Source organism: Falco peregrinus, chromosome 9 (assembly GCF_023634155.1).
Source record: "Falco peregrinus isolate bFalPer1 chromosome 9, bFalPer1.pri, whole genome shotgun sequence".
NCBI classification, from domain to species: Eukaryota; Metazoa; Chordata; class Aves; order Falconiformes; family Falconidae; genus Falco; species Falco peregrinus.
The window spans coordinates 3532832-3560747 of record NC_073729.1 but is presented as its reverse complement, the minus strand read 5'-3'; the positions used below and the strand labels follow the sequence as shown (position 1 = coordinate 3560747).

The 27916-nt window shown below is 38.0% G+C and overlaps 1 protein-coding gene across 1 annotated transcript in view; it reads left to right on the top strand.

Annotated features, from left to right (window-relative positions):
* The first annotated feature begins 345 nt into the window (after positions 1–345).
* Positions 346–27916, top strand: part of LOC101923753 (mucin-5AC-like) — a 44979-nt gene continuing 17408 nt past the window's right edge. The window contains exons 1-30 of the mRNA XM_055814170.1: positions 346–418; positions 5318–5386; positions 6329–6382; positions 6781–7042; positions 7448–7562; positions 8191–8281; positions 9120–9229; positions 9421–9637; positions 10576–10701; positions 11168–11285; positions 12107–12245; positions 13258–13368; positions 13945–14014; positions 14856–14993; positions 15078–15242; positions 15701–15795; positions 16589–16715; positions 17477–17729; positions 19817–19869; positions 20255–20355; positions 21210–21361; positions 21783–21921; positions 22009–22122; positions 22648–22827; positions 24133–24372; positions 25082–25238; positions 25505–25633; positions 25961–26087; positions 26805–26848; positions 26937–27147. Coding sequence (XP_055670145.1) covers positions 346–418; positions 5318–5386; positions 6329–6382; positions 6781–7042; positions 7448–7562; positions 8191–8281; positions 9120–9229; positions 9421–9637; positions 10576–10701; positions 11168–11285; positions 12107–12245; positions 13258–13368; positions 13945–14014; positions 14856–14993; positions 15078–15242; positions 15701–15795; positions 16589–16715; positions 17477–17729; positions 19817–19869; positions 20255–20355; positions 21210–21361; positions 21783–21921; positions 22009–22122; positions 22648–22827; positions 24133–24372; positions 25082–25238; positions 25505–25633; positions 25961–26087; positions 26805–26848; positions 26937–27147 — 3980 coding nt within the window. The remainder of the gene's footprint in view (positions 419–5317; positions 5387–6328; positions 6383–6780; positions 7043–7447; positions 7563–8190; positions 8282–9119; positions 9230–9420; positions 9638–10575; positions 10702–11167; positions 11286–12106; positions 12246–13257; positions 13369–13944; positions 14015–14855; positions 14994–15077; positions 15243–15700; positions 15796–16588; positions 16716–17476; positions 17730–19816; positions 19870–20254; positions 20356–21209; positions 21362–21782; positions 21922–22008; positions 22123–22647; positions 22828–24132; positions 24373–25081; positions 25239–25504; positions 25634–25960; positions 26088–26804; positions 26849–26936; positions 27148–27916) is intronic.

Here is a 27916-nt window from a genome sequence, read left to right as displayed (position 1 = left end):
CACCAAATTAAATTTGTTCTAGGGCCTGTTATTTGTGGAGGAGGAGTTGTGTTTCATTTGCAGTCATGTTCTGTTTCTTCATTAAGCTGAACCTTAACAAAATATATGTACATATATACTCGGCCCAAAATGCAAATACCATTGGCCACTTTCTGAGGAAGGAAGAGCATCCTCTGTTTACCTGTTCATTTGCTAAAATCCCCCAAACCCCACCTTTCTAGACTCTGTGAATCAGTCTGGGACTGAAGCCAAAGTCACCTACTATATAAGACTGACAGAGTACAAGGGAATTGTTCCTCCTGACCAACTTTAGACCCAACATCCTTGTGCCAGACTCCACTCGAAATGGGGTTTGGCAGGTGGATATGGGTACAAAAATGGGCTTTCTTGTTAGCAGTTTGCTGTATCCATCAGATAGGTAAGAAGTTCTCTTTTTTATTGGGAAAATAAAAATACTCTCTTTAGATATAGTAATATATTTTAAACAACTACACTAATTTTATTGTTTCACTTAACAGATGGTTGTGTTCTTTGTATCTTTTTTTTCAGTTTACATTAAATATGTAATGTCTGTCTATTAACTGGACTGATTTAATTTAATAATGCCTCAAACTACTGCATAGAACTACATTTGGAAGGTAACCTTGAAGATCAAATCCAAAAGAACAGTTAATCATGTCTTAAAATGCCAGGTTTTCATATCGCTTATGCCTTACAAAAGCATTTTATTCCTGTTGCATTTTGTATTAGGAATGGTTATGAATGTTGGGTTTTTTATGAAATTTAAAACATTGTATTTTCCAGTTGCAAGATCAGACCACTGGTCAGTCTTTCCCAGTATCTTGTCATCTACCAGGAGCTAATACCAGATTCCTCAAGATCTCTTGCAACTTCTTTTTGCAAATAGACCAGAAAGGAATATTCGTGGCAATGATTTTCAGTAACTAATTGTGCATTGATAATACCCTATGCCAAATATTTATATAAATTACTGATACTGAGTGTGAGCAGGACTGGGAGATTTATTTGACACATGCAATCCGTCATTTTGTATGTGGTTTTTCTCCTGTCAATATTATATCCATCAGGCTGGTCTTGACAGTTGTTATTAGTATGAGTAGCCCTATTAAGTCAATGGGACCACTCAAATTGAAATTACTTGCATGAATGCCCGTTTGCCAAGTCAGTCCCTTTCAGTTACAGCAATTACTGCCCTGTCAACTAACATTTTTAAATCTTCAGACTGCTTATGTAAATTTATCTTGCTTATCATTTTCAAAAGGTTGACAAGTGCAAATATAATTTTAGGCTCCTTTATAGTTTGTGAAATAAACACTAAAATACGGGCAAGTTGATTTAACCACAAAATACAACAGTCACTTAAGAGTATAAGCTTACGTTTAGATTCACGCAGCGTCAGCCAAAAGCATCTTCAGTCACTCACTGAACAAGAACATTATTTGTACTACCCAATGTTACCTGATAATTGCTTTGAAAAGTGTGTGTTAGACAGTGTCCAGAAAACTCCTCTTCATTTGAATCACACTCTGTGGAAAGTATTTTCAGATGTCCTGAGTGACTAAAGGATATTGACCTAATCCCATGCCACCTCCACAAACATTCTGTGCTTGACTATTCGCAGCTGGATATAGACTTAGCAAGGTGCATCCAGAAATACTTAATAACTAGGTCAGTTTCCAAATTATCAAATAGTAAATTATCTTGACTATTATTACAACTGAAAGACACTTACTTTTATAATGGTCAACAACGTGGCATTATGCAATTGCTAAATAAACCAATGCAGCTAGAACTTCTTTGGGAAATATGTATTTGCTAAGTAAACAAAAGACCCTGCCGTTTCCTTGAGAAAAATTAACAGACCGAGAATACATGTATATGCTATTTTTCTCTGTTACAAAGGTTCTCATGCTAGAATAAACAAACATTCTATGATTCTGTGCCTGCTGAGATTCCCGTAGATGTGTTGGTTGAGAGCAAATTCTGACCTTTTTGTAAGACTTACAGAGGAATTTGTCTCACCTGATCAGTATCTATTATAATGATATGAATGCATTTACCTAACCATATCATAGAATCATAGAATCATACAGGCTGGAAAAGATCTTCGAGACCACGAAGTCCAACTGTTACCACAGGACTGCCAAGTCCATCACTAAACCACGTCATTAAAAACCACATCTATGCATTTTTTTAATACCTCCAGGGATGGTCATTCCACCACCTTCCTGGGCAGCCTGTTCCAATGCTTTGGGCTCAGCCAGCCAGCCAGCTTTTTACCCAGTGAACAGTACAGCCACCCAAGCCATGAGCAGCCAGTTTCTCCGGGGGAATGCTGAGGGAGATGTTGTCAAAGGCTTTACTAAGGTCCAGGTAGACAACATCCACAGCCTTTCCATCGTCCACTAGACAGGTCATCTTGTCTTAGAAGGATATCAGGTTCATCAAGTGGGACCTACTTTTCATAAACCTGTGCTGGCTGGGCCTGATGCCCCAGCTGTCCTGCATGTGCCGTATGATGGTGGTCAGGACAATCTGCTCCATAACCCTCCCCAGCACCAAGGTCAGGCTGACAGGCTTGTGGTTTCCCAGATCCTCCTCCTGGCCCTTCTTGTAGATGGGTGTCACACTGGCTAACCTCCAGTCTTCTGGGACTCCTCTAGTCAACCAGGGCTGCTGATAAATCATGGAGAGTGGCTTGGCAAGCTCCTCCACCAGCTGCCTCAGTACCCTCAGGAAATGAGGATAATGGTATTATCTGTGATACTGAAAGACTAACAGGAAATGGAAAATGGTTAAACTCTGTCTTAAGTTACTTCTTTTTATATCACTAGTTGTCACACATAAAGTTAGTGAGAAAAAATTTAAAAGCTTCAGTCTGAAAGAACCTGCAGGCACTGCAGCAACTTCTAGATATGGTGAGGCTGCCCAGAATCCTGTCCTCCAAAGCCATCAGTCTCCCGGGCTTGAATCCCTTCAGACAAAGATCCTTCAGCTCTAGTATCAAGTACTCATTCTGCTTACATGATGGGCACAGCCAGAAGTTACATTAGAATAGTAACAATAACAATAATAATGATAATAACAACAACAATAGCAACAACAATAATAATAACAATTATAATAATAACAATAACAACAACAGTAATAATTACAATAATAATAATGATAATAATAATAACAATGATGTGTTCCTGATCTGGTTATTTTTAAGGCAAATGTAGTTGTCCAGATTTCATGGAGGTATCTAGGCTGAGGATCTTAATTTGGGAGAAACGCTCAGCAAGGAATGTAAGCACCACAGATGCTCAGAGGGCTGGAGCACCTCTCCTATGAAGACAGGCTGAAAGAGTTGGGGCTGTTCAGCCTGGAGAAGAGAAGGCTCCAGGGAGACCTTATAGCAGCCTCCCAGTACCTGAAGGGGACCTATAAGAAAGCTGGAGAGGGACTTTTTACAAGGGCATGTAGCAATAGGACAAGGGGTAATGTCTTTAAACTGAAAGAGGGTAGATTTAGGTAAGATATTAGGAACAAATTCTTTACTGTGAGGGTGGTGAGACACTGGCCCAGGCTGCCCAGAGCAGCTGTGGGTGCCCCATCCCTGGCAGTGTCCAGGGCCAGGCTGGACGGGGCTGGGAGCAACCTGGCCCAGTGGAAGGTGTCCCTGCCCATGGGGGGGGCTGGAAATAGGTGATCTTTAGGGTCCCTTCCAACTCTAACCATTCTATGATTTTATGAAAGGGGACTTTGGTTTATGACACACCCCTGATTTTGACATTTCCCCCTCTTCCACCAGTGTGGCTCCCTGTTCAATGAGATGGGTGTTATGGATCCAGTTCTGAGTCAATGAATTCTTCCCACCTATTATATAAGGAAAAGGGGGACTTAGCTTAGGACTAAATTACATAGGCAGTTCCTCTTTGACTGAGAAATTCTTTAGACACCTAGAGTGCTCATTCACATAATCCTGATAAGTATTCAGCTATTAGTCATTTCATTACCTAAATCCTTTGAGGATTTAAACTTGGCAGGTTATAGGTACATGTTAGTCAACATGTTCCAAGCACGGTTATCGCGTGCTGACAGGATTCCATCCTTCACAAAATAAAGTTTTAGCCATTTTTCTTTTACAGGAAATGCCTGCCATATTTACTTATAAAAGACTAGAGCTTAGAGCACTGACTTAGAAGCTCAGGGTCAGCCTTTTTCTGGAGGTCAGTATTTGTCATCTTTCAGAAGTCTGCCAATGCCTCTTCTGGTATGGTATTGATGAGCCATGCATAGAAAAGAATTAAAAACTTACGGAGTCATGATAGAGAGGACAACTCATCTGGAAGACAGTTCACATAGTTGATCCAGTAACCATGTAACTGGAGGTACAAAAATAATCCTTGAAGCAAGGCACAAGAATAGGGCAGTTTTGATGTAGCTGAGTGCCCTAATCATGTGGTCATATGACTATGGCCTATTTTTCCTCCTTTGTCACTGTCCCACTGCTTTCAGCATTGTGTCTCAGCTTCAGCTGGGGTAGCACGAACCCCTGGTCAAATAGACTTACAGTATGATGCTTAAGGTTTTCTGCAGAGGAGATGTGAGTTTGAACCATCTCAGACTGAGAAGAGGGGTAGAACAGGATACGTGGTTCTTCTGGTTATTCTGCTGGGTTACTGCTCAGGCTATGGGCTTTTGTATTATCACGCAGAGGTACCTTCTTGCCTCCAGCTGTAAAGCAAATCTAATCCCTGACTGAGGCTTTAGATTTGCTCCAGGAAAAAAGGCCCTACGCTTAGGTACTAAAGAAACTGGCATATAAAGATCTGCAGCCATTATTGGATGAAGCCCTAAGTCCCTTGTTTCTTTTAACCAGTCCTGTGCCTTTTCTTACTTTTTCTTAACTACTACACAGCAATTTTAACAAATTACTCTCTTAGATGTTGTGAATTTTTCCTGTAAATGTTTCACATATTAGTGGGATTTAGTGCAGCAGTGAAATAAGGGCTGTGATCCAGTCATTAGAATCCCTTATAGTGAATTTTAAAGGGGAGAAAATAAAAGCAGACACACATGAAATGTTATTTAGATTTCAAACTCTGTGTATTTGTAATAGAAAGCCTCTTTCTACAATGACATTTTGCCTTTTTTGGGGGCCTGTTTCATTTTTTCCTGATCTGATAAAGGACTCTACCCTTTGTCTTACAGAGGTGTATCTGGGTCCTTTTATTCTATCTAAATCTTTTCTTTAAAAGTTCAGACACAGAATATTGTATTTAATATGCTTTTTACAATTTCTTCACAGGAGCCCAGATAGAAATCCAACAGGAAGCAGGAAGCGAAGACACTGAGGTTGTTCAGCAGAAACAAAATAGTATGTTCATGTATACCGTATATTTGGTTTTGTGTTTATTTGCTACATCTCTAGTAAATAATAAAAATGCCTTAAAAACCTCCTTAGTATATTGACAGTAATGTCAAATAAAGATACATTTATCTTTAAAAGCCTCTCTCACTATAAGAATAGCAATATATTTACTAAATACCAATTAGTAAACACAGACATTACAGTTATATTTGTATAATAATTGGTGACTAAGAAAACAGATGTGTGTTTGTAGAGGCTGTATGCATATGTGCATGAATATGTATATATAAAATCAAAGTGCAGGACGTTTGGTTCCTTATAAAACAAGGAAATGGCAGCACTCTGGCAAGCTGTAAAGTCAGTGGCTGATGTTGGGAAATCAAGATGAAAATGCAACTTCATTGATTTTTACCATGTAATGATTTGCGATCATCCTGTACAACAGATTTGCAGTAATTTCTAAGGACTTTTAAGCCCTTAACAGAAGAATATTAAACAGAGAAAAAAGTGGGTAATTAAAGTTTTTATTCCCTCCTTAGAAAGAGGAGGTGTAATGGGAAGGCAACTATGCTTTTGTACCAGTAACAGACTAGCTTAATACAGCTTAACCTTTTGTACTGTTCGACATGTCTGAAGCACTCCAATATGCAGAAGCGTGAATTTCTGCCTCTCCTAACACAATACAGAGTTTCATAAAAGAGTCAAAATTAAAAGGTAGAAAATGTAGATCATCACAGTTGAAAGCAATTTCTTACGATTTAACTATCCTGATCTTGAATTTTAGTATGCACTTTTGACCTGATCCACGGCCAGTGTAAAACAAAACAGGTTAAACATTGTTTCATTGGATCTGCTATATTAACTTTCCAGTCCTTTCAAGGTGCAAATTCTGATATTATTATATTTGTTTCTGGTTTCTTTCTTACTTTTTTCTAATTTCTGCTACAGTTTCATCTAAGGTGAACATCATCCAGCCAATGCTGACAAATCCAGTAATAACCCGTAAGTAAAGTATTCAGTAAGTTTTCAATTTTAGGGGACGTAGGCAGAGGAATCTAATACAAATAGGGAAAGGCACGGGTAAAGGAAATCATGGATTATTAAGAGGAGAAAAAGGGTGATTAAAAAATATAATGTTGAACTGTTATCTTAGCTGAAATGTGGACAACTAGTAAAGCTCTAGCTGTACATAACTACAACTATGGGATATATAAGATGAGTAACAGGTATAAGGTGAGCGAAGAATGGATACACAGTTTTATAAGGGATAGAGGGACAGAAAACAACAAATGGAGCTAGGCAGGCAAAAACTATTCAATGAAGCCTTGGAAAAGCTGACTTTCACTATGTTAAGACTGGGAATTTTAAGTCATTTTTTTACAGCTAGTATTAATTCACAGCTTCCAATCCTGCTCACAATGGCCGCGTGTGCAGTACGTGGGGCAACTTCCACTTCAAGACCTTTGATGGAGACATATTCTCCTTCCCTGGACTCTGTAATTACGTTTTTTCATCCCATTGCAACGCTCCCTATGAGGATTTCAACATCCAGATTAGGCGCATAATGGAGGAAAATGCTGTAACAGTCAACCGCATCACTATGAAACTTGAAGGTGTTGCTGCTGAACTAACAAAGGGTGTTGTCATGATCAACAGCAACAGGTAAGTTTAATCATAACACTTGTTTGGTAATGAGAGAAGTTTTTTTAAAACTTGCCAAGTACTTTGGTGTATTTGGGTGGGGGAAATTATGTGTTCTTCAATAGATCTGACAACTTTGCCAAAATAATGAAGAAGTTGCTATTAATTCCTTTCACAGTAAATCAATCCTTCCCTTAAAGATTACCTCTAAAATAAAATTTGGATGAAAAATCCTGAGAAGGTGGATCCAGATTCAGATTCATATTTGACAATGTTGGACCATCTTAAATTTTAATTGCTTTTCTTTCCACACAACTGCATTATTTTAGAATCCCTACAGATGCTGGATACCACAAGCGGGTTTTTTTCCTCTTATTCAAACATCTGGATCAGAAAATACCTAGCATTCTTTCTGCCTTTTCCCAGAGTTCAACTGCCATACAGCCAATCTGGAATTCTGATAGAGAAAAGCGGCATTTATGTGAAAGTTGTCAGCAAAATGGGTATTGTGCTAATGTGGAATGAAGATGACAGTATCCTGGTAAGAACTTCTCCTGGACCCGTCTACAGCTTCAGAGCCGAGAGCTAATCTTTGATAAGGCCAGTCCCTCTCTGTTTAGGGGGTTACTATTGCCTTCTCATCTCATAGTGTTGAGCAATTCTTTCATAATAAACATAGGTTTGCATCCAGTTAGTCCTAAAGAAAATTACACAGATTTACATCTAGTGGATAGCAGACATCTGCTTAAAATAGGGTGAAAAACCATTTTCATTATATCATTAACATATTGCCATTGTTACAGGGCCTACTTACCCCTTCAAATATCATTTTCTGTAAGAATTTCACTCTCTTAGGACTTGATTTTTGCTGTGGATTTGATTTTCTTTCTTAAGAATGAATAGAGAGACAGAGGCTGAGAACAAGACAGATATTACAGTGAAAAGTTAAGTCTGCATCAATAGCATCAATAGCTTGGACTCTGCATTGTAAATCAAATCCAAGCCAAATCTTCATTCTATCCCTCAGGTTTGAATTAGGCTGCTAAACAAAATTACACAGAGCCGATGAAAAGTACTTAGAGGCAGCAGGTGCAGGTACTTTCAGTGGTCTTGAATGTATTTTAGAATGTTTAGACTAAAGTCTATCAATTTACTGCCTGTCATTTTAGCTGGAATTGAATGAGAAATATGTCAATCAGACTTGTGGACTTTGTGGGGACTTCAATGGCTTTCCAATTTACAATGAGTTCTATTCAAACAGTAAGTTTTTTAAATAATGAAAAATGGTTTCTGAAGTCTCCAACATGCTATTTTTGTATTCCTTTAACTCTAACATGATCAACATTGCTTTTCCTATCCTGTTAAATGATTTACCCAGAAAATACGATTCCATCTCTGTTAAAAAATATGTAGTACAGAGATCAGATAATGTAATTTAATACTTTAAGTATAAATATAGTACCGGTGCTAACAACTGGTTACATATTTCTTGTATGCCATGGTTTTATTTACCTAGTCAGCTAACTCCATAAAAATGAGCCAGCTTTTCACTAGTAACATAAATAAATATAGAAATAGATTCAATAAACCAATGCAGTTGTATTTGTCTAGTCAGTAAATTTATCGTTTCTGTTCTGTCTTAAAATTGGTATATCCACATTTGTCTGCTGAACTGCATAATCTTAGTAAAACCTTACCTTCATCATTTTGTCTATTCCCAGCTTGAACTCTCTCCTAAACCTTGTCTCACAGCAGTCTCCATTGTCCAAATCCCTGTTTAGATTCTTTCCTCTCTTCCCTGCATGGACTCTACATTATCTGAAAACAGTTTGCTATTTTTCTGGTAAAAATCTCAGTTTGCAACTAGGTGCAATAGGCTGAGAATTGTTTTCTCATGTTTACTTTTTCCAGGGTGCTGTGCAAGGTAAATTGAGACAGTGATATATTGCTTCCTTTGGTGATGATCAGGTTTAAGGACTTAAGGGAACTGTGTGCCTTGGCCAGTCTTGAGCAGAATTCTTGAGAGGAGAAAAAGGTAACAGGCAGTTGCATTGAACAAACCCCCCCCAACCTTCATTATTAAACTTCTTTTGCACAGATATTAAGATGACAGCCTTGGAGTTTGGGAATATGCAGAAAATGGATGGGCCAACAGAATACTGTGAAGACTCCACTTCTACCTTGCCAAATAATTGCACTGACAATTTTGTAAGCATGTTTAACTATTCTTTTAAACTTTTTTTTCAAATTTATCTGTACCCTTCTACAGCTTCAGGTGGGTCAACAGGAAAAACAACTTAAAAAGCAATATAAGATTGTATTAATTATACAAAGTAACAATACCAAAAAATTGCTCCATTCTATTTTCTGGAAGTTTTGTTTTGTTTTTTTCTCCCAAGGATGACATATGCCAGAGAACACTGACCAGCTCTCCATTCGCAGAGTGTAATGACCTAGTTGATGTTAGAGAGTACATTATGATTTGTCAAGATGACTTGTGCCGCTCTGAAAAATCTAAAAATGCTTCATGCATATGTCATACCTTTGCTGAATACTCCCGGCAGTGTGCTCATGCTGGTGGGCATCCTCTGAACTGGAGAACCTCAAAACTGTGCCGTAAGTATCACTGGAGATAGCCTTACTTTATGTTCAGTAATTAGCAAACAACAAGCTCTCCAATGATGCTGAGGATGCATGAGAAATTACAGGCCATTTAATTGTATTCTCCAGAGGGTTCTGATATACAATTTCAAGCATGAAGTCTTCATCAAAAGAGCTAAGGGTTTTAATGCAAACTGGATTAAACACAGTCACTATCACTATGGATACTCTGAGAGTCAAAGTGTTATTTAATGTACTAGGACAGTAAAGGAAGCAAATAAAATAAAAAAAAAAAGGAGAAAGAATGAGGTGTACTTGCTCGCTTGTATTTCTGTTTTCTCATAGTGGCTACAGCAGGATTTATTCTGAATTATTAATTGATTGGGTCTTCATAGGTGTTTAGCTGGTTAAAAACTTATTTATCTCCTCTTGCTTGTTAGTGAGGAGTTTGCACCACTAAACTTCGTAGAGATTTGCACTGAATTAGAGACATACTAGATCATGGGGTGTAGCTGTTGATACTGTCACAGTATTTGCTCCAAAACAAAAGCCCATGAGGTACTCTTTGCCCTTCTAATGGTATCTAAAAAATGCAAATATATTAAATCTTCAGGAATTTATGTCTTGCATTTCACTAGCAATACAGGTATTTGCAAGAAAGGTGCCTTCAGTAGAAACATAGGCCTTGCTGACTTTGTGGGGTTATTACCTTGCTGTCCCCAGAAATCCAGTCATTGACCCCGTTCAGTACCAGACAGTCATGGGAAGCGCATCCCAACTGTAGAATACGGATCTAGGTGACTAAATTTGACAGCTTTGAGAGCTGGTGGTCAATCTGCCATTTAGTGTGGTTTTACATCTAGCTGAAAAATGTAAATAAATATATTTTCGTATACAGTGTACTAGCAATACTTCTGACTGAAAAAAAACTCTCTCCTCCTTTAAAATTTCAGCCAAGAAGTGTCCTTACAACATGCAGTACCAAGAGTGCAGCTCCCCCTGTGCTGACACCTGCACCAATCCTGAACGATCTCAGTTTTGTGAAGAACACTGTATGGATGGTTGTTTCTGCCCCCCAGGCAAGTTCATATGTACTCACATCTCTGATCTCAAAGAACAATAACAGCTTACCTTTAGGGTTTGGGCAGGTTCCATGGCATTTGAGCCTCCTATATTTGCATTTTGCATAGCTGCAAGTGACAAGCATTTGTCATGTCTCAGCTGAGAAAAGATACCTGAATGCCAATGCATGTGCAATATTCAGAAAGCAGGAAAGCAGAACAGCAAACAGATCAAGACTAGTCTCTCAGCAAGCCACCTGTGCTACAATAAGTCCCTCTTTCAAAGCAGGTGGATTTTAAGAATACAAAGGTTGAATTCTTCACTGTGCAAACTGGCAGTCCTACTTTCTTCAGCATAGATATGTCCATTCACAATAGCTGTAGATCTGTCTCTAAGAAGATATTTAGGATTTGTAAAAAAACAAAAATGGTGTGTAGGAAATGCCTCTTTAATTGATCAAGGTTTTGTCTATTTTTAATCTAGGGACTGTATTTGATGACGTCAACAATTCTGGCTGCATTCCCCATGAGCAGTGCTCCTGTGTTTACAATGGCAACACCTATGCTCCAGGAACTTCTTTTTCAGAGCAGTGTCATTCCTGGTAACCTTTGTTACTTTTCTCACTGTCTCCTCTCATATATTTCATGAGTCTAATGGCTTATTATATGCAATTACATCATTGGTAATTGATATGTGTATTTAACTGACCGCTACAGTTCCAAAATACCCCTAAAGAACATTCTTTGTTTTATTTAGCAACAGCCTTAACTAGCTTTGTACTCTAACTCAATGTGATCAAAGCAAGGCTTTACAATGTTTAGATTTCTCACCAGTCAATGAAAATGCTTCTTTGTTTATTTTGTTCAAACATTTGGACTGCTCTAAGGGGAATAAAGTTGCAGTCATTTATGTATTTGCAAATATTTATTTTCTCTGGAGAAAGCAAGGGATGACACAATACAACCTCGATTTCACAATTATTAATCCTGTCCCTGTGCACTACCACATCAGTTTAGAAAACAGATATGCTCTGCATCAGGAGCAGATGTGGGGTCACATTTCTGTTAGTTACTGACCCACTTGTATAATAAACCAGAAGAGATTTTAATTTGTCATTTTGGTTTATGTTAGCTGCAAATCCCAAGCAATTACTCATCCAATACCTGTTGCTGGAGAGTTCGCCTGTCCAAAGAAGGAAAACAACTAAATAAGCAAAGTGAATGCATACCAGAGTCACTCCTTTTAATGCACTGCATCACGTGTTGGATGATTTGGAAAGTCTTAAACCTAGATTTGTTGTGTGTCAAACTACAGCTTCAAGGGAAAAACAGTAACAAAGTAGCTGAACCTAACATCGCTGAAATTCCTTTTACTCTGGACTACTGTTAATGATTTCATCTAACTTTATTCTCTCTCCCCCAGTACCTGTAATGGAGGCCAGTGGAGTTGCCAAGACATGTCATGTCCAGGAACATGTTCAGTAGAGGGAGGTTCGCACATTTCCACATATGATAAAAAACATTATGATCACCATGGAGACTGCACTTATGTCCTTTCTAAGGTGGGGATCAGAAATTACTAGGTCATAAAGCCTTACACGTTTATAGACAGAAAAGGTAATTTCAATTACCTCTTTTAACATACAGATGTTCAACTGCCTCTTAGCCAGATGCTTCCTAGAACATACGCTGTCATTCAAGTGACAATCATCAGTTAACTATTAGGATGTCATGTGAAGTATATGGTGTTCACTGAGAAATTTCCAGTTCTGTGATGTAGTTAATTGCTGAAGAGCATTGCCTTTTTTAAGAACTTGCTTAGTCTATATTCTCCAGAGTTATTAATCCAGCTTTCTTACTGAGTTGCAGTATGTTTGCAATGTTACTGTATTATATGGTATTGGACAAATAGTACAAGTCTGAAAAGTTACACTAACAATTTGAATTTTTATTTTTAATTTATAGGACTAATATTTTTGTTACATTTTTGGGAAGTTCAAATACCAAAAATCAGTTTGAGTCAACTGATATATTTCATTTAGATTTAAAACCTTTCCAAACCAATTTAAAAATAAGCTGTAAGAAATAGAAAAATTGAAAGTTAATTATAATAAAAGTATTTACTTACAGAAATGTGCAAGTGAAATGTTTTGATCCTTTAGGAACTTTTCCTGTTTGTTCTTTGCTTTCCTTTTTCCCCATCTGCACAATTCAGTTTTAAAAAAATGCTGTATGTACTGTTCTCCTGAAAAATGTTTTATCTGAAATTTTTGTCTAGCATTGATATCAGCTACAGAAAGATGAGAGATACAGTACAATTGAATCAAACATTAGACATAGGCATGAATAAAAATCCCCAATATGAATATAATCAACAAAATGCAAAACCAAATCCTAATTCTCTCATTCTTCCTAATAATTACAAAAGGTAAAACTGAATTTTAGGCCAAAGAAGGCCAGGAATTTGGGATTCTCCAGAAACAGAAATATGTTTTTCAGAGTTAGAGAGAATTTTACAGGGAAAGCTTCTGTAATCAGCCTTCCATGAAATAACCTTTGGCTTTTTTTTTTCAGCATTGTAAAGACGAAACTTTCACCATCCTGGTAGAACTACGCAAATGTGGCATAACAGACACTGAGACATGTTTGAAGACAGTGACCCTCCGCATGAATAATGGACAAACTGTAAGAATGCAAAATGAACATGGGAAATGACTATTAAATATATGGGGAACAAAGAAGCTAGGCCTTAATCAGTCAGGGAACTGCATTTCTTTCTCATATGGTCAGCATATAAGATAAACACATGTTATTCTTAATCAAGTGAAAAAAACCTGATTTTGTTACAAAAGTCAGATGAGCCATAGATTTGCCTTTGTGGAAGTTCATAAAGAAACCCAATTGTACTCACAAAGCAGAAGAAAGCTATTTTCTCTGCCAATTCGATGGAAAAAGCATGAGATTTTAGATTAGAAATTACAGGTACAACAGTAAGGGATGTAATTCATCACAAAGATGTGTTCAAACCAAGATGATGTAATTCTCTAAAGAGTTGAGAAAGTCTCTTCAAGAATAATTCTTTTATGGCAAGGAAAACCAGTAAAGTGTACAAAGTGAAAAGAGGGAGGAGGTGAAATTGCAAAACATCCACACTTTTTATTTAATATATTTTTAATTAATATCACTGGCATCATCACTATCATTCCTTGTTGGACTACAGTTATCCTTCACACAGTTGCCTCTTTTTCCTCTTCCTTACAGCTCATCGAGGTCAGACCTGATGGTGGTGTGTTTGTGAATTCAATCTACACCCATCTGCCCTTCTCAGCAGGTATTTTTCTCTCTAACAATCAGTCAGCAATAAGCTCTGAACTTCAGCTCCACATCTGCTTATTTTCTTAAACTATTGGAGATAAAAGGACTGTGAGTTGTTCAGAACCTGGACGTTCACAGCTTGGTTCTCTTTGGGAGATTTCCTGAGTCATACAAGTAAAAGTGGAAGTTTGGTGCATAGATAAGAGTTCAAACAAAAGCAAACAGCATTTACACTCTCCTGATTTGATCACTTTAAGGTTCACTTCCTTCTCACCTCTCAAAATTGAACACAGAAGACTTCCTTCTCACCTTTCAAAATTGAACACAGAAGACATATGTTTACCTCTTCTACCTCTTCTGTTTTTTTTTTAACTTACCACCCCTGTGCTTACACTTCCTCAGACAGAAATTTGATTTTTGCTCTCTGTTTTAATAACTAATAATTCTATGCAACTAATGATTCCATGTGATATCTCTGATCTCCAGATCTGCTTATTCTCCCTTTCCAGCAGAGTGAGGGCTCTAATGTATGCTGTACAAGCTTAGAAACAAAAATAGAAGTATTCTTTTTAACACTCAGTGCCATACAGTATTTCCTTCTTATTCTCTTGGAAGGGGTAATCTCCAACTGCTTAATGCTGAGACAGCAAATCAAGCTAACAACTTGGTAGCTACAAGCAAAGTCTGAACTGTAAATTTTGATCTACATTTCTGATTCATTTTCATAAAGATTGGCTTTATTTCACCTCAGAATTTGCAACAGTTGCAACAGAAATTCAAGAAGAATACTATAATGATGCACCTTTTCCAGCATTTGACTGCATTCAGAAAGTGATCATTCTGTTTTTCATCTCTAGCTAATGCCACTGTGTTCAGACCTTCATCATTTTTCATCATCATCCAGACAAACTTTGGTGTCCTCCTTGAAATCCAAATCATACCTATCATGCAAGTGTATGTGCGACTGGATCCTATTTTCAAAAACAAGACCTGTGGTAAGTGAATGAAATAAAAGAACAACTTGCTTAATGTCTTGTGTCTAGTATGAGCAGTATAAACTTTTCATTGATTGTCAACAGGTCTCTGTGGAAATTTCAATAATATCCAAACTGATGACTTCAAGGTCATAAGTGGAATAATTGAAGGAACAGCAACAGCATTTGCTAATACATGGAAAACTCAGGCTTCATGTCCTAATATCCAGCACAGCTTTGAGAACCCTTGTGCACTCAGCATTGATAATGGTGAGTGTTTAGAATTTTTTCTAGGGTTTTTTTGCTTATCCCTAAAGGAAACACATATGTTGCAAAGTAAAGATAAGAGGATAAAGACTTACATACTTGGTAAAAACACATCTGAAATCAGAAACAAATATTAAAATGAAAGCACTAGGGATAAGTAACAAAGTAAAGGAAGAGTCATAGTAACATAACTGAAGGAAACTATATAGTCATTGAGAACAGAGACCATGTCTAAGCTGACAGCATGGTGTCAGAGGAGCGGATGGCAGCAGTCTCTTTGGAAATCTTTTATTCATCCCTTTCTCTGGTTTTAGGAATCTTTGCCCACAAGCTGGTGAAAAAAGGACAAGAGACAGAGAAACTTGATACAATTTCGGAACTGGCTTCATAGACCAGGACAGTGTGGTTTTGTGAATAATGAAATACAAGAGTAATGCACACTTACCTTGTTCTCTTCACAGAAAAATATGCTCAGCATTGGTGTGGACTACTAACAGACAGCAAAGGACCTTTTGCTGATTGTCACTATGCAGTGAATCCCTCTGTTTACCACACGGTACTTAAACTGGTTTTCCCTTTAGAAACAGTAGAAATAAGACCATTACAACTAGCTACCAGAAAAGGACTGTTCCAGACATGTTTTGTGCAATGCCTGTATTTTAACTCCTGTACTGCAGCACTTCCTTCTTCAAACATGTGTTTCTGTTTGTGTTGTAACTTCACCTTATTTCGATTGTCAGTCTTGGCTTCAAGATCCTGACTTGCTTGCATATGAGAAGGCAACTATTTACTCCGGGATGGATATATACATGTAGTAGGAAGTGTATGTAAAGGCATGTCAAATACTTGTTTGACTATCAGTGAATTGTTGCCTCATCAGCCACCTCTGTCATTACTAACTACCCGGCACAGAAAGTCCATTAGCTAATTATCATCATTCTGCTATCAATGTGTTGCCAGTCTTTCTTATCATGATGAATCATCCAGGTATGGACATGGGTGAAATGACATGTCTGGACTGGTACTGTGAATACAGCTTTGTATGCTATAGTGCAGCATATTCGTAAATATGGTTCAGAGGAACATGAAGCTGTTAAATGTATAGCAGACTTTAAGACCATTGTTTCCCAATAATAACTGCAGATATAATCTGAATTTCCAGTACTTTCATTCTCCCCTGTCAGGAAACTTAGACAAAGACTGGAAAGTGATAAAGCTGTGTTAGCATTGTCTATAAGTAAGCATATCTAAAGGAAGATTAGTGCATAAGACCAGAAAGATAATGTGCATTTTTTTTGGATTGGCAATTTTGCCAGCACTGAGAATTTTTTTTTCCTGTGCATTCTTAGAACTGCATGTTTGACACATGTAACTGTGCAAATAGTGAGGACTGTCTGTGTGCAGCCCTGTCTTCCTATGTGAGAGCTTGTGCTGCGAAAGGAATCCAGCTGCACGGGTGGAGGACTGATGTCTGCTGTAAGTACTCTTAACTATCACCTTTCGTAAGAACACAAATCAATAAAAACTGCTGATCAGAGACCATTTTATACTGATTCCTAAACAAATATAGTGAATGTTGAGAAAGGGATTTTAAGTGCACTCCTGGAAGTAATTCTCTGCTGTTCCCTTAGAATCAATCCATTGCTAGCAAGAGTGAATATGAATAGATAGAAGGCATAGCTTGCTTAGGAAAGAGACCATTGTTATGGAAGTGCCTCCACCTATTTCTGTGCAACTTTGAATTTCACTACAGCTTTATGTATCACAAATTATGGTAGAGAAAATGTGGCATATTAAAATAACAGTAGTAGTAATACTAAGCAGAACTACTAATCAGAACAGTTGCAAATGAAAGGTCTCTGAAGCTGCATGCTGAGTCCCACCAATCCAGTAAGTCTGTTTTCAGCAACCAGGAGACATTCAGGGAGACATCTTGTCTTATACTTCAAAGGATTTAGAAGTCTCGGCAATGAATGGCAGTGCCAAATGGAGGTTTCTTTCTGAAATTTCATTTGAAAAAATATTTTCTTCTTTGCATACATTGCTTACTCCACATGTACAGTAGCTTTTCAGGTCTGACTCTGGAAGTATTCAGAAATACATTTACATGAAAAATGCAACATAGGTAGGGGCGTCTAGTATTGTTTCTGTGTTATTTCTACTGCCTATGTGGGGTATTTTCCCACGAGAATTTACCATCTGGAATTAACAAACCTATTCTATTTCCCTCTTTCAAGCAAAATACACCACCTCATGTCCCAAATCCCTAAGCTACAGCTATACCATCTCTTCCTGTCAACCCACTTGTCGATCTCTGAGTGAGCCTGACGTCATATGCAACATTAGGTTTGTCCCGGTTGATGGCTGCACCTGCGTAAATGGAACCTACATGGATGACAGTGGCAAATGTGTGCCTGCTCATGAATGCCCTTGCTACTACAAAGGATCTCCCATACCATTTGGAGTTGTCCATGAAAATGGGCTTCTATGGTAAGAATATTTTGCAAATCACTCAAGTAATAGTTTATATATTTTCTCATCAAAATCTGCTACATTTAAACTGGTCTTACACTGCCTCGCCTGAATTTCAATACAATGCTCTCTCATTTTTTTCAACTTTAATCTTTTAAGAATGGTACATATTCCCTGAGCTGGAAGACAGGGACAGGGAGCAGAACAAAGCCCCTGTAACCGAAGGGGAAGAGGTTAGTGACCTGCTACACCACTTAGAGATACTTAAGTCTATAGAGCTGGATCAGATCCATCCAAGGGTACTAAAGGAGCTGGTGAAAGTGCTTACCAAGTCACTTTCAACCATTTATCAGCAGCCTTGGCTAACCAGGGAGGTCGCTGTTGACTAGAGCTTAGCACATGATGCACATCTACGAGAAGGGCAGGAAGGAGGATCTGGGGAACTACAGGCCTGTCAGCCTGACCTCAGTGCCGGGGGAGGTTATGGAGCAGATCATCTTGATGCCATCAGGTGACACATACAGGTGATCAGGCCCAGCCAGCATGGGTTTATGAAAGGCAGGTCCCATATGACAAACCTGATCTCCTTCTATGACCTGTTCAGTGGACAAGGGAAAGGCTGTGGATGTTGTCTACCTGGACCTTAGCAAAGCCTTTGATAGCATCTCCCACAGCATTCCCCTGGAGTAACTGGCTGCTCATGGCTTGGGTGGCTGTACTGTTCACTGGGTAAAAAGCTGGCTGGATGGCCAAGCCCAAGGTGTGGTGAACAGGATTATATCCTGCTGCCACTGGGCACAGGGGGTGTTCCCCAGGGCTCAGTGTTTTGGCCAGACCTGTTTAATATCAACAATCTGGACAAGTGGATCAAGCGCACTCTTGGTATGTTTGCAGATGACACTGACTTGGTGGGGGGAGTGTTGATCTGCTGGAGGGTAGTAAGGCTCTGCAGTGTGGCTGGACCAATGGGCCAAGGCCAACTGTATGAGGTTCAACAAGGCTCAGTGCCAGGTCCTGCATGTGGGTCACAACACCCCCATGCAATGCCACGGGCTTGGGGAGGAGCGTCTGGAAAGCTGCCTGGCAGAAAAGGACCTGGGGGTGTTGGTCAATAGCCAGCTGAATATGAGCCAGCAGTGTGCCCAGGTGGCCAAGGCAGCCAACAGCATCCTGGTTTATATCTAACTAAAATAGTGTGGCCAGCAGGACAAGAGCAGTGATCGTCCCCCTGTACTTGGCACTGGTGAGGCTGCACCTTGAGCCCTGCATTCAGTTTTGGGCCCCTCGCTACAAGAAAGACACTGAGGTGCTGGAGAGCATCCAGAAAAGGGCAACAAAGCTGGTGAGGGGTCTAGAGCACAAGTCTTATGAGGAGTGGCTGAGGGAACTGGGGGTGTTTAGCCTCAAGAAAAAGGAAGCTCGGGGGACACCTTATTGCTCTTTACAACTGCCTGAAAGCAGGTTGTAGCAAGGTGGGTATCGGTCTCTTTCCTAGGTTACAAGTAATAGAATGAGAGGAAATGAGCTTAAGTTGCACCAGGGGAGGTTTAGATTGGATATTAGAAAAAAATCTCTTCGCTTAAAGGGTTATCAAGCACTGGAAGAGGCTTCCTGGAGAAGTGGTGGAGTCACCATTCCTGGAAGTATTCAAAAAAAATGTAGATGTGGTATTTAAAGGCATGATTTAGTGGTTGGACTTAATAATCTTAAGGGTCTTTTCAAACCTACATGATTCTATGATAACATGGTATTTCCAGATTGATAAAGCAACTGTATTTAGGTGCATTTTCTATTTAATTCCATGATTTTTCAAGCATAAAACTATGACTGCACCAGCAAGGAGAGATACTATGAGAAAGTAAGTAACAAGCAGAGACACATACTCATTTCAACGTATGATTTTTCCTGTTAAGCAATAACGGCTGTCATATGAAAGCAGCACTAGTAGTGGTATTGAGGGAAATTCTTTCCCGAGACTTCAAAACAGCATTCTGGAATTCCTTTGAAAATTCTGAAACCTGACAAGAGAGAAGTAGCTCTTGGTCTCAGTACATGGTTTGAGAGGAAAAAAAAAAATAAATAAAAATGTTTCCCCTCTCTTGCAGCACTTGCATTCAGGGAAGACTGAATTGCATTGGAGCACCCAATCCAAATCCAGGTAAAAAAATAAATAAATCTTCTACCTACCATTTTCTCTGTGCCAGGTTTTGCACAGAAATAGTTATAGAACTGTTTTTTCTTAATTGATCTTTAAATAATAGTATTTCTCATTGAGTTATAGTACAACAGTTGTCATAAAAGGCAGGAGTGAACCTAGATTAATAACACCTCTTTTTTAATATTTTTTTCTTAAATACTGTGGGGTTTTTTCTGGGAATTCAGTGCTCTGAAGTGAATCTATTTAGCAGATTGAATAGGGACAGCGATCCCTGCTAGCTGAAATACACAATTTCCACATAATTTCTAGTTGGCTTTAATGGCTACAGCTGTGGGGGTAAACCCTGCACCATTTCCTACTGCTCTCATCTCTTTCCTTCCTCTAGTCTGTGAATCTCCTATGGTCTACTTCGACTGTACAAACACCACTGCAGGAACAATTGGAGCAGAATGTCAAAAAAGTTGCCAGACTTTGGATATGCAGTGTGTAAGTATGTCATGCCTGGATGAAACGGTGCTTCCAGGTTTTGTCTGTGCTTTTGGTGCCAAAGTAATTGATCTATCTGATCTGCTCCAGATCTACAACACAGATACTTATTTCTTGTAGCAAAAGCCTAAAACCATGTTATGAGCATTAACAATGGGACCTTTAGACCAAAGTATAATAAAGTGACAACCTATTTGATTTGTAAGATTAGTGTCTACCTATCTTCAGCTAATACAGATAAAGTAATTAGTAGTGAAAATATTTAGGGCTCTGCCATGCATTTTACTTCTTTAGTAAAAAATTAGTGGCTATAAATTGGCCAGGAGAAATCATTTGTTCTGGTACCATGATGCTATTGTGAAATTCTTGCATATCTAATTATACTACTTCACCTAGGTTCATGGTAGCCACATGCCATTTAGTGAATGTGTCACATGAGATAAACATGTTTCAATGTAACTCAACCAAACTGAAAAAAAAAATAATAAATTACTAATGTTCTTTTTAAAGCTCCATTCAATGACAAGTGACCCACTACAAAGTGCAAGGCTTCTTCAGCTAACACAGAGCAAGACTTAAGATTCAATGTATTTCAAATTCCACAGACTCTAGCAGAGCAATCAGAATTGGCATACATAAAACCTACATAAAATCTTTAACAGATTGATGTTCTATTAAATTAATAGCTAATAACTCCCTTTTGGTTCCGTTTTCCTGTAAGTAGTTTGTAGTTCTCTCCCATTTAAGCTGGGCAGCCATAAGATCATATAAACACATTTTATGATAATTTAATCTTCTTTTTTCTATTGTGATTACTTCATCCTGAAAGTCTATCTTCCTCTTGACTTTTCCAGTATAGCACGCAATGTGTATCTGGCTGCGTGTGCCCAGCCGGGCTTGTATCAGACGGGAATGGTGGTTGTATTCCTGAGGAGGAATGTCCATGTATTCACAATGAAGCCATGTATCAGCCTGGGGAAAAGATCATTGTTGACTGTAACACCTGGTAAATATTTCCTCTGAAGTATCATTCCTGGTTCCATCATTTGCCTCTCCTAAGATCTTAAGTAGTTCAGCAGTAAGGGAAGATTTGGATTGCACATTTTGTCAATTGATGGGTCTGTTAGTTTTGGATTAAACAGTACAAGCAGGTTTTGTTCTGATGTAGGCAGATGGCCAAAGCACAGAATGGGAGGAAATCTTTGGGACTACAGTGTTCGGTAAATATTATCCTATTTTGCAGTTCAGAGTAGCAGAACAGAATTGTGCTTTAATTCTTTACATGAAAAATTTAAGATTATTTTACCCCCAGAATCAATATAACATTTACTAGGGATGAGTTGCCAAACAAATGCTAAGTTGTTGGGATATGTTTGCACAAAACAGTGAGTTGTTTTATTATTAAAATATTCTATTCTCATTCTTAGTTTCTGCAAGAATAGAAAGTGGGAATGCACTGAAGATCAATGTCTGGGCACTTGCGCTGTTTATGGAGATGGTCATTATAACACCTTTGATGACACAAGGTTCAGTTTCAATGGAAACTGTGAATACACACTAGTCCAGGTACTGAAAATTAGCAATAGTAAATGAGATGTAACCTTGATCATGTCCACAAAACAATGGACTTCTAAAATGTTACTCTCTACCCAGGACCACTGTGGGAGGAGTGGCAGAGCCAATGGAACCTTCAGGGTTATCACTGAAAATATTCCCTGTGGCAACACTGGGACAACTTGCTCAAAATCAATCAAAGTTTTCTTAGAGGTAAGAAGGTTTTGCGTATAGACCAGTTTTGTTCTGAATCTGTTTAGGGCTTAGGAGAAGCCTAGATATCCATCACTTCAAGGAAGTTAGAAAAATATTTTAAAAAGCAAATCAACTTGTAAATTAAGCTTAAACGAAATTCAGGTGAAATATTTGATAGAACTTCCCAGCTTTCTATCTTTTCCATTTCCCACACTGTCTTATACCACTATTGGACAAACTACAGATCTATAGGAAAACAGTCTTTAGCAAAAATCAGTCTGTCATGTCAGAAAATTACTCTGTGCAGTGTAGCTTCCCCATGATGCCAAAACACCCTTTTTTGACCTACACCATTTAAAACACTTTTTTTTACTACAGTTTCAGGAACTGAGATTTGAACAAATAGGCTTGATTTATCATATTTGGATTATTTGTTTTCATTATATAAACTATTTTTAGTACTCTAAAAATCAGAAAAACATATTTAAGAGCACAGATGCAGCTATTCAGTGAATTTCTAATCACTTCTTTCTCCTGTTTCAGAGCTATGAACTCATACTTGGTGAGGAGCATGTCAGTGTCGTAAAGACAGGTCAGAATGGTAAGGTGCCATACACAGTCCGCTATATGGGCATGTACTTGGTAATTGAGACCACAAGTGGACTGATCCTCATGTGGGACAAGAAAACCACCCTCTTCATCAAGCTCAGCCCCAATTTTAAGGTGCGAAACTATCAGTTAAATGGCAATTTACAGTCCAGGTTCGTACTGTGTGTGAATTTTGTTGAGAGCCTGCCAAGATCTCAAACAGGTGATATCTCTAGCATTCCTGCAGGACATCCCATATTGTTTTTCATTCCCCTGGTGCCTCAGGAAGCCGTGTCATTATCCTGCTGCTGTTCTGAGCTCTGAAGACAGCTTTCAGTACCCATTTGTCCTAACAGACCTTGAGTTGGCAAACTGTTTTTTCAGACTTGACTTTGTTAAAATTATTCACTGAACCTTGGTAAAGGTTATCAGACCTTATTAAAATTACATAGCTACATGTGTAGAAATCAAATGAGTAGTCTGGATCCTGACAGTAATTCATTGTTTCTGGTTCTCATTGACACACAAATGAAATTATTATACTTCACAAACAAGGAAGTGAAATATTATGAGTGAAAACCTCTTGTAAAATGCTACCATCTATTTTGCAAATATATTTCTAAACAGTGATAAGGAAAATGTATTCCTATTGTCATACCCCATATTCTATCTTCTGATACATAAGTACTAAAAACCACAGTAAATGAGGAATTTGCTATCTTGTTGTATACCACAGTGATATTTCAATTAGGTATATAAATTAGGTTTAGTTCAGAACTAGTATATAAATTAGGTGTAAACTAGAACTAGAAATAAATATACAAATTTATTTCAGTATTATAGGTTCCTTTGCTGCCTCACCCTCTGGCACTTTATAAAAATAGCAGTAATAAGGAAAGTACGCACCTTAGATTCATAGAGAAAGCATAGCATCTATTGTAGCCTATCAGTCTTACAGATACGTAAATTTAGAAGGAGGGATATTTCTGGATGTGCAAGGAAAACATCATTTCTTTTTATATCTGTAAGCCTTCACAGCATTAAAGACTCAATGAGTAGACTATGTGCCTGGACTGGACAGCTTTGCAAGACTGTTTTTTTATATGTACATCTATTGCATAAAACAAGGCTTAAATGAAAAGCTTAGTCAGGCAACTGCGAGTATCGTTTCCCTGTTAAAGACATACCTCAAAGACAGATGGTTACAATGACAAAGACTGTTTTACTGTTCAGACTTAAAAGAAAATAAGACAACAGCAGTATCCTTCTAGCCTTAGTGGTCAGTGTTCTGTTGCTGAGGAAACAAAGGATGAGGATGTTCAGGAATGTTAGAATGGAATGGCACCATTCTAAGAGCTGAATTTCAAGTGTTCTTTCAGTCTCAGATGCTGTTTCAAGTTTTCTGACATCCATTACTATTTTATATATTTTCTTTTGCAGGGCCAGATCTGTGGCCTCTGTGGAAATTATGATGGCAATGGCATCAATGATTTTACTACAAGGAGTCAGTCTGTGGTAGAGAATGTTCTAGAGTTTGGAAACAGCTGGAAAGTATCCTCTACCTGTCCTGATGCTAACAACATAAAGGACCCATGTTCTACCAACCCTTATCGAAAGTCCTGGTCAGAGAAGCAGTGTAGCATCATCAATAGCAACGTGTTTGCTGCCTGTCACTCTCAGGTATTACCAGGGCAGAAGTTTACTTTCTTAAGACTATGTCTGTGTATTACTGAAGCTGCTATCCTCATACATTTTAACATGTATGCCTAATTCATTAGCATGTTTCACTTTGAATTGCATCAGGAAAACTTCAACCTGATTCCCGCTCAATGGAACAGACGTATAGTCCCTATCTGTAAGTAATAAAAAGACACTTAGTTCAGAGGAAATATTGAACTATTATGCGAGAATAATAATCTCATAATGACTAGGTATTTTCTTGTAGTGTCACTTGAATAAAAATTCTTACAAACCATGTACAGAACACAAGGTCAATGAAGTAATAACATAGAACGAAGTATCAGCACAGTCTTTACCTGACACCAAGTATATACCACACAATGTAGGGTGACTGTGCTCATCCTGTTAGCGTAGCTCTTGCCACTGGCAAAGACCTTCATATTGAAGTGCAATTGCCTAATATTGCTTGGTAACATTAATCTCTTCTTCCACTATGACAAAAGTCTGGGAGTCTAAATATCTGTCAATATGTGATTTGGATGTATCATCTGGCATCACCTCTGGTGTTTGTGTATATAAACAAAAGGAAAAGAATTTACTGATGTAGGTCTTTCTTCTGAGATACTACAATTTGAAGAAAACTACCCTACCAAAGCTAAGAAAATTTAGATGGCAGGATGTATAGTATTACATTTCTTTTTAATAACAGGTTGAACCAGCAAAATATTACCAAGCATGTGTGACAGATGCATGTGCATGTGACACTGGAGGAGACTGTGATTGCTTTTGTACAGCAGTAGCTGCCTACGCTCAAGCGTGTAGTGAAGTTGGTGCCTGCATAGCCTGGAGAACCCCATCAATCTGTCGTGAGTTTTATATCATAAACATTTCTTCTGAGAGTGTTCAGTGCCTTGCTGATGTCCTTGAACACACATTCAGGTATCTTATACATGTGTATACTCTCACTGCACAGACTTTCCACACTAAGCTGTTTTGATCGTCACACAATTTCCCCTACTCATTCATGGTTTTCAAGACTGTTCAAGCAGCATTGCAGGGATACGGTGAACAGACATGAGTCAAAAAAAAGCTTTTTTTCTCCGAATGTGTTCACATTTCTGTTTCTCCTTAGCACTGTTTTGTGATTACTACAATCAACAAGGGGAATGTGAATGGCACTATAAGCCTTGTGGAGCTTCCTGTATGAAGACCTGCAGGAACCCAAGTGGAAAATGCTTCCATAACTTTCCAGGTTTAGAAGGTAAAAAGAACTGCAAGTACCTTTAAGTGGTACATTATATATTTTTTAACGGTCTTTAATGAAGTGTATTTCCCCCATCAGCTGCATTTGCACCATTCAATTTTCTTCAACATCATTGCATCCACCTGAATGGAGACAGAGTATGGAAACTGGAATTAAAAATATTTCTAGGACTAAATCCTTGTGGGTGGGCTCTGCTGATGCTCTACGTTACTTCCTAGACTTAAAAGCAAGACCTGCAAACACATTCTGCACAAATAGAACTTTTGATGACCGTATCTTATTCTCATCTTTTCTACCTTCTATATGCCCTTTTCCTTCCTTCAGGCTGCTACCCTAACTGCCCACCAGAAAAGCCATATTTTCATGAGGATCAGATGAAGTGCGTTAGTCTCTGTGACTGTTATGATACTGAAGATGGAAAGATATACAGAAGGGATGAATGTAAAGTATGGTAAGACTTACCATACCAGCCTAATTGTGTACAAATCAAAATTATCAAAACAGTGGTGGGAAACTGCATGCTCCTGTTACATGCCGGGACTAGTTTATGCTGCCCGTGTAAAAATAGTGCCTTACTATCTAATGCCAGTTTTCTTACTACATTAGTAGTAAGAAATTCTTCTGTGATTTTATGCTTAGTTGAATTTGTTCCTGATTCTGTTGTAAATCCTCAGCATAAAGATACAATACATAAAGAGAACAGTAAGTCCTCTACAACCAGGCTTTCTCTATTTCCTATTCCTATGGCAGGAAAAATATTGTTCCAGGAGTATAAATATCTAATAGGAGACTACTTCAATGGATTTTATTATATCCTTATAATGCTTGCAGCATTTAGACACGTTGCCTTTTTAGCCTGCTTTTTAGTACAAACACATTGCAAGTGCAAGGGAAGTGATAAGGAAGAAAGACTGATAATATTCCTTAAGACTTCTATTGTAGCTTTGCATAATATTTAGCTTCAGTTCTATTAGTAAGTTTGGGGTTAATATAAAGGAAGATTCTGGAAAACAATAGCAAAAAAGAAGCCAACATGAACTGGACACTCAAGAAATAAACACAAATAAAGTGTCCTGTCCTTTGATGCTAGCTAGTATCTGGCAGAAAGATGACTAATAAAATCACATAATAATAAAAAAAAAGTGGGTTTTTATGTTTTTTGTTTCAGTGAATGCACATCAGAAGGTTTACAGTGCAAGTTTGATGAAAAAGGTAAGACAGCTAAGAAGAATTATTAAGAAAATGAAATACTGGATATTATCTTTTCATAAAAGCCTGACAATAAATTTCTGAATTACAGCATGCCACTGCATTTATGAAGGGCAGACATATAAATATGGTGAACTCATCTACAGCACCACAGATGGAACTGGATGGTGTTTCAGTGCAACATGTGATGTCAATGGAGCAATGAGCAGAAATTTTTTTAGATGCCAATATTGGAATGAGACAACAACTCCATTTCCATCTTCTACAATTCAGTCCACAACTACTACTTCAGGTATGCATGAATACTCTTTAAAATATCTGAATAATCTCTGGAAGGGACTGAAAATTGCCTGAAAGGGAGCATCCTTTCATCAGTTAGTGGCATATCATTTTAGTTAAAACTGTTGACTTCTACTGGAGCCACCAATTCATCTGGCAGCTTCAGTTCCTGTAGATGACCATAATCAAGGATGAAGAAATGAGAACAGCATTTCTTACGAGCTCAGTCTCCACTGTTTCATCATGGGTTTTCCAGGGGAAAAAAAAATAGACCTTACTAATCATTGCACCATGGTGAATCTCCTAATTTCTTTGCAGACAAACCCCACCAGTTCTAGACCAACTTCTGAAAACACAAAAGAAAATTACTGCCATTTTAAAATTACTGACCACATTATTGCAAACTGAAAATAAGAAATCTAGTTTGACAGAATGCTCAAATTATTTAAAACCATTCTTTGGAACCTTTCCCAATCGTATATAATAACCAAAGTTTCCTTCTACTCCTGCAGGACACTTCTGTACTATTCCTGCACTTACATCCTTATTGTCACCATATAATTCTGAGAAATTATGAGAAATATTTCCACAAAATTATACAATATTACAGCAAGAACTGAAAATTAAACTTTAAGTCTTCTAGTATATAAAATTTATATGAAGGAAGTGGTATATATTCCACATGGTTAACTTCATAATGCTAAGTATATGAAAAGAAATATTAGATTATAAATTTTATGTGTATGGCGTATTATAATGTATTATATACCAAATATATATGTTACATACATT